Source organism: Artemia franciscana, chromosome 7 (assembly GCF_032884065.1).
Source record: "Artemia franciscana chromosome 7, ASM3288406v1, whole genome shotgun sequence".
NCBI lineage: Eukaryota > Metazoa > Arthropoda > Branchiopoda > Anostraca > Artemiidae > Artemia > Artemia franciscana.
In genome coordinates, this window is record NC_088869.1 from 15,318,888 (window position 1) to 15,331,056 (window position 12,169).

The 12,169-nt window shown below is 34.4% G+C and overlaps 1 protein-coding gene across 3 annotated transcripts in view; it reads right to left on the reverse strand.

Moving 5' to 3' along the window:
• The window catches only part of LOC136028884 (ral GTPase-activating protein subunit alpha-1-like), a gene marked incomplete at its 3' end in the record, with an annotated part of 109,822 nt that extends 97,918 nt beyond the window's left edge, over positions 1–11,904 (reverse strand). Inside the window, 3 exon segments of one of the 3 annotated variants that reach the window (XM_065706835.1) lie at positions 159–269; positions 5,394–5,544; positions 11,749–11,904. In XM_065706835.1, the coding sequence (XP_065562907.1) occupies positions 159–269; positions 5,394–5,499 (217 nt within the window). 3 annotated transcript variants of the gene reach the window in all.
• Between the last annotated feature and the right edge of the window lie 265 nt (positions 11,905–12,169).

Here is a 12,169-nt window from a genome sequence, read left to right on the forward strand (position 1 = left end):
GATGTTGCGATAAGTTTGAAAGGACTTGTTTAAATATGAAAGACTATACTTAGCCTATAGTCACTAAGCATATTATAATAGAAAATAACGTATTTAGCGTGAAAGCCGCTTAAATCGTATTGGGTAAACAAATATATATATATATATATAATATGTACCTTTCTGCTTAACGTATCCATCTAGTAGCGAAAAATTTTCCGAAAACAGGAGCATGATATGAGAGGCATGATGCTCAAAGAAACACTTCTTTTCAAATCCATCCAAGTTTTCTGAAAATGAATAAATTTAAAAATAAAGAATGAAAGAAAACTTAGTGTGAAGGGGGGAGGTCAATCCTAAAGTGGAATAAATTTAGAGAAGAAACGTTCGAAATAGCAACAAAGACTTCCAAAGTTTAGCGATTAAAATCGGATTCCTTACTTTCGGGTTTAATTGTCTAATAATACATATTTAGAACCAATGCACATCAAAAGGATAAATATCGGAATGGGTCATAAAACACAAACGGATATCAACAATTCAACACAGAACAGCCCAATCAAGCCCGAGGCGAGGCGAGAAGTGTCGGTACACTATTTTGGACTGCCTATCTTACAAACCAGTCAACTTCTCAATAACAATCGGCAGATTTAGACTTTTTGAACTGTTTTTCAAAAGAGGAAAATAAGAAAGAAACTTGCAAAACCGAAATAGAAAGATTGAATATTGCTAATATTTTTTTGTTAAAGACAGGGTAAAGGACAGAAAGGTGAAGAGTACAATGAACAGAAAAATAGAATGAATATTATCGAAGGGTAAATACACTGTAGTTCTCTCCAATGGAAAATTTTAGAGTTGCCAATCTGGGTTTTCATCCCAGTACCCCAGACGACATGCTCCCGAGCAGTTTTTCCAAAGTGCCACGCTCAACTACCGGATGGGATCTACCTTAAGAAAAGAGAAATCTGGATAATTTAGAGTCCTAGTAGAACAAAGGAAAAAAGATTGAAGGAAAGATATTCACAATTATTAACATTAACCAAAGATTTAGTAAAAAGAAAACGAACTTATTGAACAAATTTCAAGGCAATTGTAAGACCAGTTTGCATCTACAAATAGAAAGTACCCTGTAAATGCTCAGAGTAACAAATAAGCAAAAAGCCAGATGGATTTGGTTCAGTTTTCATTCATACCCCCATATTTTGGATGACTTCCAGAATATCTTTTTCAATTCATGAATTAGAGCTTATCTATCAGTTCACTAAAACAACTAAGTTTCAGTTTATTGGAGTACTGATTCTCCAAGCATTAAAAAATAAAACCACCAATGCATTCACTTTAATACTGAACCTTCTATACATCTGCCATTTACATCTTGAAATGAAACTTCAAAATTTGGGATCAAAACTACAGACGCAGAGGCTTCAACAAATAGGATTGAGCGAGGAAGTTAAAAGCAAAAAGTACAATATAAGCCTCAAAATTTCAAAAAAATTACCTCAGAGACAAGAGGTCCATTGAAAAGCGTTTAGAGAGGATCCCTCCTACCCTCCCTCCCCCAAATAATCATGTCTGACAGTCTCAGGTTTCCATTAAAAACGACGAAGTTGATAAAGACACGCATATTGAAGGGATAAATTCCAATTTAACATCCGAAAATCTTAAAAAGTGCAAAAGGCTTTTAAACTTGACAGGGAATATAATTTAAATACAAAACTAGAGCTTCGAAATTTGCATGAACTGGACAATACAAAAAATTCTTTCGGGAACATCTAACAGCAGCAGCATTACTTTACATACTTACTTAAGACGAAACACAGGCTATACAGCCCAACTCCAAATGCTTCCATTGGGTTCTGTCTTCTGTGAGTGGTCAAATAAACTCCAGCCACGCCTTGTCCAATTTCATCTGGCCACCAGGTATTTTATTTTCCATGAAGAAGTAAGGGCTGCTAGTAGTACCTGGCGTGTCAGGTTATCTTCCGGGAGCCTCTTTACGTGACCTTGTCACTTGAGACGTCTTTTCTTGATCGTGGTGAAAACGTCATACTTTTGTCTGCATACTTTCATCAGATGTTGGTTGCTAATTCTTTACGCCCGCCATATGTTGTAAATGGACAACAGACATTTTCAATCAAAGGTGTCAAGCTGACACTCTTCCTACACCTTGAGGAACCAGGTCTCACATCCATATAAAAAAAAAAAATTGAAGGCACAGATACTGAGTCGGTCCTGAGCTTCGTCACAAGGTTGATTTCCCTTCTAGCCCAAACTGGCTTGCATAGCTGGCCAAAGACGAACCAAACTTTGTTAATCCTGCCTTGAATCCAAAAAGTAACTCCACCTTTAGCATCTATCGATGATCCTAGGTATTTGAACTCTTTCACCCTCTCAATTGGTTCTCCAATGAGGTATATAGAAGTGTTCTCTTTCGTTGAGAGATAGTTTGTTTTGGGGATACTGATGACGAGTCCTCTGTCACTAGCCGTTTTCGCTACTGTTTCAATCATATTTTGTGCTTTCTGGGCGGAGTCTGCGAGTAGAGTACTATTATCTGCATATTCAATGTCAGTAATTGTTTCTTGTGCTGAAAAGGTAACACCATCATCTTTTTTCAATGCGTTTTTCGTTATCCAATCTATAATCTAGATGAAAAGAATTGGCGATGCTGGACATCCTTGTCGGACGCCATATGCTATTTCAAATAGTTCTGTTAGCTCACAATATATTCGTACGTTACTCAAAGTATTCTCATAGCATACTCTTAGCAGGTCGACTGTTTTCGTCGAAACACCGTCTTTGAGCATTATTTGCCATAACAAAGGTCATAATACAGAGTCAAATGCAGCATTGAAGTCAAGAAAGATTGCGAAGGTATCCGATCCGTGAATGAAAAGTTGGCGAAGAAGAAGCCGCAGGGTAAAGATAGGGTCTACACACCCCATTCCAGGACGAAAACCTGCCTGGTTCTTCTTGTCCGAATCTCGTTCTTTTCTAAAGCGGTTCATTAAAACTATTGCAAGAATCTTCCCAGTTATGTCTATTAACGAGATTCCCCAGTAATTTTTACACTCCCCTTTATCTCCTTTCTTGAATATAGGGATTATAGTTGCATTACGACACTCCTGGGGAATATATTCAGCATCCCATACTTTACTAAGTAGGTTGTTAGGGCTTCAAAGAGCACTGGAATTGCTTTGTATATTTCTGCCGGTAGGGAGTCCTCATCTGGGGCATTGAATTTTGTTACAGACTTTACGGCATTTCCGACTTCCTCCATCAAAGGTGAAGATATATCGCAAGAATACTGCTTTGCTGGTTGTATATTTTGGCAGGAGCGGACGGAAAAAGTTTGTGGTGTAGCCTGGCCTCTTCTATTCAGCAGATCTTTGAAAAGGGTATTTCACCCACAAATGGGTATTTCAGCCTATTTTCAATGATTCTCAAAAATAGAAGATGAGAACATGATAAACACAAATTTGAAGAGCCATACATTTATTCTTAACCAAAACAAATTCTTTCCAAGATGTCTACTATAGTCAAGAAAGAATTAAAGGATACACTTGTTTTTATATCTTCATCTGATTTGGTGTACCTGATAAATCATCAATACAATCTAACCTTGAGCACATTCAGGCATGGGCATATTAAGTGGCTTCTCTCTTTCAACATATCAAAATGCGTCACCATTCATTTTGGTCATGGATAATCCTCTGCACCAATAGACTACGAATGATTCACACATTCCTGTCCAAACTTGCACTAGTGGCAAAGACCTGGGAGTCACTACAGATAATCTTCTGAGGCTGCATGAACACTCTGCACAAACTGTTTCCAAAGCAAATTCTAGCCTTGGACTTATTAAAAGAACACTTACTAGCCAATCACATGGAATCTTCTTGAAGCTATACAAGGTGATTGTGAGACCAGTTCTCGACTTTGGAACCTGTCTTGCTGGTCCTTTTTACAAAGGTGATATACAGTTGATTGAAGGTGTACAAAGGAGGGACATCAAGTGCATCTCTGGACTTGGTGAGAATCCATATTGTGAAAGGCTATCTAACCTAAAACTCCCATTTTTGACCTTCCAATGCAAGTGGAGTGACATGCTACTGAAATATAGATTTTTAAACCAACCCTAAAATAAGCTCTTTTCCCAGTTACCCAATGAAAGACAAACACAGGGTCATTCTAAGAAGCTTCATAGGCCCAGAGTTAACAATACAATTAGGGAAGACTTCTTTAGCCAAAGGGTCATCAATGACTGGAACTATTTAAGCAAGGAGACAGTGTCTTCAACATCAGCTGAAGCTTTTTAAAGGAGACTCAATAAAGAATGGGAAGCCAAACCTTCAAGATAAATCTGGAGTTGCCCATCATTTGTGTCTCATAAATAGTGATTAATATATATTTATATATAAAAGAGTTGTGCTATGATACTGATGGCTCTCGACATAACCAACCAACTTACATACTCTATCAGAAATTGACATTGTGCGGCAGTGTCTACTCTAAACTACAGAGGAATAGTCCCCATGATCATACCTATCTGTGGTCACCATTACCAAATGGGCTTAAATTGCATCTATCCTAGCACACTCTTAGTCGGAAGGCATGTCACTGAGCTTTAAACACAGTCACAACCCTGTTCTTTCATATTTTATGTAAAATGTTTCAACTGCCATTTCAACAATGGAGCCAAACAAACTGAACATTTGACCTTATTTTTATCCAAAGTGCAAAGTAAGGTAATAACAGGAAGCTCTATATACAGGAGTATTTTGAAATTATTTTTTTTTTGCAATCATTGAAAAAAAAATTCATTTCCCATTTATTTTAAAATTTTATTTTTTTGTGTCTAATTTTTTTATTAAAGGACCTGCCCCCGCCTCCCTACATTTTAGTGAATTGACACTTCTGACTGATGATAGTATATACGGCCATCAGAGATGTGGTCAAAATATCAGGTTCTGGAATGTTTATAATTTAGTCCATTGTCTTTCAGATATTTTTCTTTTTGAATCTTTACATTCTCTGTCTGTTAGGCCAGGTATGTAAAAGTTAATCTTGAGATACAATGAAAACATTTTCTTTTTTTAATATTTACCAGATTTACCAATTTACCAGATGAGGAAAATCAAATTACTGACAAGGATAAGCAATCTTATGGATTTTTGCCCTTCCCACCCCCTTCAGACACAGACAAAACAAAGTTCAATCTTAGCAAGGAAGACTGGAATAGAGCTACAGTCTGAGTGTCAATTCAAGCTGATTCCTAAAAATAAGCCGAGGCTGTAAACTGAGATTTTAACTTTCTAAAATGTATTAAGACAGATGTGACAACATTGACTATGTAAGAATAGTTAGTTGAACAACAGTTAAAAAATAAAAAGAACATCTTTAAAAATATTTACCTAAGACAAACTTTAAATGTTTCTGCCTTGTTTGCAAGTCCTTTTTGAGGTCCAAAAATTTTTGCACTGACTTCTTAGGGTCCAACTTACTTTTACTGCTAAACATGGTTATTTCATCATCATACCTCCCTGATTTGATGATTCAAAGATCCTGAAAATAAACCTCAATAGCATGAAAGGTTACATATGAAGTACTGACAAGCTACAAGCTACTCAGCAACTGTGCAATAAGTGATAATGAGCTGTATAAATACACATTTTTTAGATTATAAATCTTGACCCCCCCCCCTCTCACGAACAACAAATCAAAAGAAAATTAAGGTGCAGTGGACATCTTCAGCAATCTAAAACCAAACAATAGAAAAAAAGCCCAAGATCATCAAGAAGAACACTCAGCTGAATTATCAGTCATGATTTAACTGGATTTGTTTTTCAATTCAGTTTTACTTTTTGATTTTAGCTCATGTACTCTTGTACTAAAGAGTGTTGGTGAAAATTAATGATTTGACTATTATGAGCATTCTTATCTTCAGGGACCCTGTTAATTAGTACTTTAGGATGGAAACAAAATATGAATATCTAGATAAACATTTTTCACGGAACATTTTAGATGGTTATTTTTTCAATGTAATGCATCTAAGCACATGAGCATTGCAAAGAGGAAGCAATGACAGTGATGAAGTATAAGCTATAAGAAATAAATATTGTTTTCATATCTTATTTTCTGTTAGCACATAATGCCCCTCAAGAGAAATGTTACAAACCTAGAGTCTTCAAATGGTTCTTGGACATTTTATGAGCCCTGACCTAATCCCTACTGATAACATCAGGACCTGCCCAGATCCTGAAAAAATATGTGGCCAACAGATTTTGTAGAATAATTTTGAATTTGATAACTACAGTAAACAAATTTTAGTTGTTTTTAAATACAAATTTCTTGTTCCAGATTGGAAAAGATGACTGCATGGTTTCTCAACATTTACACATATAAATATGGAGAATTAAATGACACAGTTTACATTTGTGTTATGTGAGGATTTTAAATGGGCTTAAAAATACACAAGAAACAAGTAATAATAATAATAAAAAATTATTGTTGCCCTATGCATACAACACAAATGCACTAAAGAGGAGCATAAAAAAGGAAAGAAAAACAACAAGGGCACAGAAAAAAGACCATGCACAATCCTTGACAACTTCAGACACTTTTTTATTAAAAATAAAGTATCCTCTAATCAGCTACCAACAGGTAGATAAAAAATTGCTAAGAAATTTATTATGACTTGAACTTGCCTCAGATACTATCTATACTAATCCCTGGGATTCCCCCAGGGCTGGATCCAGGGGGGGCCTTATCCCCCCAAGATTTTTCTGGCACCCTCATTCTATTCTGTTTTTTCTTTTTTTTAAGTAAACTGATCAATTTAGTCGATTGTTTGTAGCTTCTTTACCCAATTAACAACAAAAAACAAAGCTTTCCTACGAATGTAAAGAGCTAAATTGAAACTTGAATTGAACAAAAATTATTTATTTTCAGCCAGTTCAGTACATATCTGCAAAATCAGCATACAAATCTTTGATTGTATATCAAGAATTGTACAAATCTTGTATATACATGGAAACTCATGTTTTGATGAATCAGTTTTTCTTTGTGTTACCAGATGAATGTTCAGTGACACTGGGAGTTATAGCTGTTTGTCAATTCAGAATCTGACATTAGATTGAAAAGTAGCTTTGTAACTAAAAGTTCAAAATGGATAAAAATAGAAAATCTGGATATGAGCAAAGAATGGATAAGAGACAGACTGATGGCTGAATGTGGAAGGGGATTAAATGATATTTCTGGATATTTTAGTAAAATATCTGGAAATCAAAAGGTAAGTTTCGACTAATAATAAACCTCCTTCCCCCTCAAAAAATCCTTAACTTTAGTTTTGTGACTAATTAAATAATGAATGGCCCAATAGGGCAATAGGGACCAACACGATTCAGACACCTGCAACAACAATCCTTACTAGACTTAGTTGTAACAAATGACCCTGAACGATTAACTGTGAAAGATTTTGATCAAATGTCTAGATCAGTGGTTCTCAACCTTTTTTTACCCATGGACCCCTTTTCCCTTCTTTTTATCTTTGTGGACCCCTTCATAGCTATTGGATATAAGAACAATTTCCTATTCTTCACTAATATAGATTTTAAGGTTTTAATTATCAGAGAAATAGTATTCAATTAAGCTTTATTTTTAAATGAAAATTAATTTATTATCCATCATTTGTTTTCCATATTTTGTACTTTTCATCTTTAAATTTTGTCTGCATTATTTCATCACTTTGTATTTCCTTGAGGGGATCATGCAAAGATATGTCTATTTTGGCAACACTAACTTTGAAAGGAATTGAAACCCAAATTGTATATCCATCCCGAGTAGGTCGCCAACCCAAGTTTGCATATCTTCATGTATATTTTCCAAATATTCACAATATAATGCAAGATCTTCATCTTGCAAATCACTGTTAACACAGGCCTAACAAGGAAACTGTTCAAATGCATGACGCCTGATATTATTCTTATACAGCTGTAGTTTCCTTAGAAAAGTAGCAATAGCCCTTTTACTAGATATCAGATCAGAATTGTTTTCTTGGAGCTGTTTTTTAAGTGAATTAAATTTTTCAAATATATCTGATAAGTAAAACATGTCACACTTATTTGCAAGCAGTTTTGCTCCAAGTTGTGTGTCAGCAAGAAAAGAAACAATAGAATCCCAAAGTGCAATGAAACGCTTAAGACAATTCCCCTTTGATAGCCATCTCACCTCTGTATGTAATACAATCCACCCAAACTTTTCTCCATTTTGCTTACAGAATTCATGAAAAAGGTAGTCTTGGAGAGAATTTGATTTACTATGGTTAACTATTTTTATTACAACAGTAAGGGCATCATGCAGACATGCACTCATTTCCTTTGCAACTAAGTGCTGATGGTGTATCACACAGTGAACACAATATAAAGTGAACAGTAAATTAGAGTAGAAATTGAAATTTTAAAGATAAAGGGTGTTCTAAGTTAGTTTTCTTCATGGACCCCAAAATATCATTGTGGACCCCCAATTTGTTGTGTTTTGCCTGTGGACCACCAAAAATATTACATGGAAATATTATGTGGACCCTGGTTGAGAACCACTGGTCTAGATGGTCATCTGAGTGGGGTCTGCACTTTAATATGACAAAATGCAAAGTCCTGCATCTTGGACACAACAATCCTAGACAACTGTACTCAATTGGAGATGACTTACTTGAGGCTGTCAGTGAGCAAAATGATCTGGGGGTTATTGTTAATGACATACTAAAGTTCCACAGCCACACACAAACTCAAGTTGCTAAAGTAAACTGAGGTTTAGGGCTAATAAAAAAATATGTACCACAAGGAAGGCATGTGTGGTCACAAAGTTGTACAAAGCTGTTGTAAATCCACACCAGGAATTTGGAATGACCCTAGTGTCTCCCCATTATAAATGGATGTTAAAGCACTTGAGTGTCCAAAGGCAAGCAACAAAGCTTATGAGGAATGCTGTAGCTGTTTCAGGAATGCTAGCTGTATCAGCTGCATGAGCTATGCCTTGTATCCCTCAAACTCCCCACCCTAGTCTATCAAAGAAAGAGACAAGATGCAATTGCTACTTGCAAACTGCTAGAAACTGATCTCTCAAGTCAAGTATTTTCCTCATCCCTTGCAAGAACAACAAGAGGTCACACGAAGAAGTTGCAAGTCCAATATTGCCATCAATGTGAGTACCAGCATTCAAGAAAGGAGTTGATCAGGACTTGACCAATGCAGAGTGTAGACTAACCTGGGATGCCAGACCATAGTCATGTCACACCACCAGAGATGTTCCACAGGAAGCTCATCACCACCTTATCTCACTGGACATGTGATTTAAGGTGATAAGTTTGTGATTAGCTTGAATATTTTAATCATATACAATACTCACAATTTCAAATGAACTAATAAACCATAGTAGAGCCTAAAATTGGACACATTTATAACCTTAGTCTAATTTTGGAAAATTCTATCTAATCTTGGGTGCAGGATCTTGAAGTTAAACAACATATTCAAATCACAGACAAAGTCTATCTTGGATAGATTCAATCTACAACAAGTGTTGTGAAACAGAACAAATCATATGTATATAGAATAGGTTGTAGGGGTGACTTTTATCTAAATTCAAATGTTGAAAGACCAGAATTTTTTCAAGATTACAGTCAGCCAATCCCAACAAGTCTTGTCCTAAATATTAACCAATCCTAGCAATATTAACTTGTAGGTTGTACATAATACTCAAGACTACAAGCCAGTTGTCCATGTACAGGAAAGATAGGCAACTTTTCAATCACAATATCTGTCCAAGATAAGGCACTGGTCAAGTACTGGGGGTTATATCCTTGGCTATTTCTTAAATTTAAGAAGAAAACCTTGGGTAAAGGTATAGAGTATGGGCTATTGAGAAGGTTACATGGGTAAATTTATGACTGTTCATAGAACTGACTTATGAATAAAGTTAACATACCACTTGAAGCTTTTTTTTATGTTCTCAACAAATATAATAATTGCTTCTACAGTAAATTCAAGTTTTAGCACTTTTTAACCTAGTCTAACCTTATTTTAAATAATTTTAGCACTGAGAAAATGTAATTCTTTTTTTGAAAATGATGAAAAAGATGGTGCTGAGAAAAAATAGTATTATTTTGTGGAAAATGAGCAATAGCTCATACTTTGATTGAAAATTTGTCATTTTTGAGCTCAAAAAGTGCTTAAATTTGAATTTGTGGTAGAAGCATTATTATATCCATAAAGCAAGTGGTATGTTCACATTATTGGTAAGTCAGTTATATGAATTGTCATAATTTTTTGAAAATGTGTCATTTTTAAGAGCTCAAAAAGTGCTTAAATTGGAATTTACAGTAGAAGCAATTATTATATTTATAAAGAACATAAAAAAAGCATCAAGTGGTATATTCACTTTATTGGTAAGCCAGTTATATGAACTGTCATAATTTTACCAGTAACATGTTAAGACAACAATCTTTACTTCATAATAAGCAGAATAATTGAAGCATATATATATATATATATATATATATATATATATATATATATATATATATATATATATATATATATAGCCTATATATATTTATATATATATAGCCTATATATATATATATATATATATATATATATATATATATATATATATATATATATATATATATATATATATATATATATATATATATATATATAGCATAGACAGGCCTTTATATAGCATATATATATATTTACAAATATATAGCCCAAATTATATATTTTCTATGCATGCTGCCACCCACTACTCATGTTTTTCCAGTTCTAGTTTCATGACAGCTAATTCAATTTATCCTACAAATAGACAGGTTGAAACAAGAGGGCTATGTTGAGAGAATAAATGGAAAATATCTAATTTACCTGTAATTCACTAATGTACTTGTAAATTAAATCAACTGTGACAAACAAGAACCAGGAAAACAAGAGAGACACATTGGTAGTCTGGAAGAAAAATGTATAATTTTGGCAATATATTTGCAATTTTGGGATGTTTGGGGGCAAATTAAAGTGTAATAAAAATGTATTAGCTATAATTATTCTGCATGGTATGAAATAAATATTGTTTTCTTAATGGGCTATGTCATCTTCTCAACAGCCTCTAGGCCTACTCTAGACTTTTAACAAGCCAAGATATAGCTTAAAATCCTAGAAATAATAGAAAAAGCTTTTCAAAAAACATAAAAAATAAAAAAGACTAAAAACATAAAATTAAGGTCAAACATTTTTTTACAATTTGAACAGTTAGGCTATAAACTCAGGTGAATGTGCAGTTTTACATCTCTTCTGAGAAAAACATAGGTCTAGAATAAAAACAGTAGTAGCATTAGATTCTTTATTTTAAATTCTTTCAAAATCTACCCAACCCACTTTATGATCCTATACAGTCTTAGCAATACATTTTCTGTTATTATACACCTCGTGATACATCATGTATTATTTGTTAGCCATTTATACTGCACTTTAGACCAGGTTAAATACATTTTTAAGTGATTAATTGGAATATTGTATAGGAACAGCCTACTCAAGCAAAGTAGAGTCAGAAGGCTATCCCCAGTTACAAAATCAAATCCTGGCTTAAAATAATTGTTCAAACGTGGTATTAAGGAAAGATTGAAGCCGAAGGTCTGGAGGTTTAAAGCTTGTTCTCTTTTCCAGGTGGATGCTATTTTGCGAGATGGATCCTTTCCCAAAATTTTTAGTGGAAACTTACCTTGTTTACAATTTTCCATTCAAATAAGCCACTTCACTGTTGCCGTGATAAAAATAAACGAAAACCTCCGTGTTTTTCCATGCGGCTTTGGCTTTTATTTTTCCTATAATGGGGCTCTTGGACACTTGGCTAGGTTTTGCACCTAGTTCCCACTTGCTGCACCTTGTGAAAAAGTGAAACTGAACACATAAAAATGCTAGGAAAAAGAATTGCATGGTTTGGAAAAATAGCAACTGTCTATTCCTTAATCCTTACCTACAGAAGTAAGTTTCAACTCACTATTCTCTGTTTAACTTCTGTTTAAATCTATAATTGCTACATCAATAATGGCAATTTATAAGTTAAGATTTGCACGAAAATGAACAATGGTATATCACACTTTCTCACACGCTTTGAAAAATTTCAACTTATTCGATTGTGT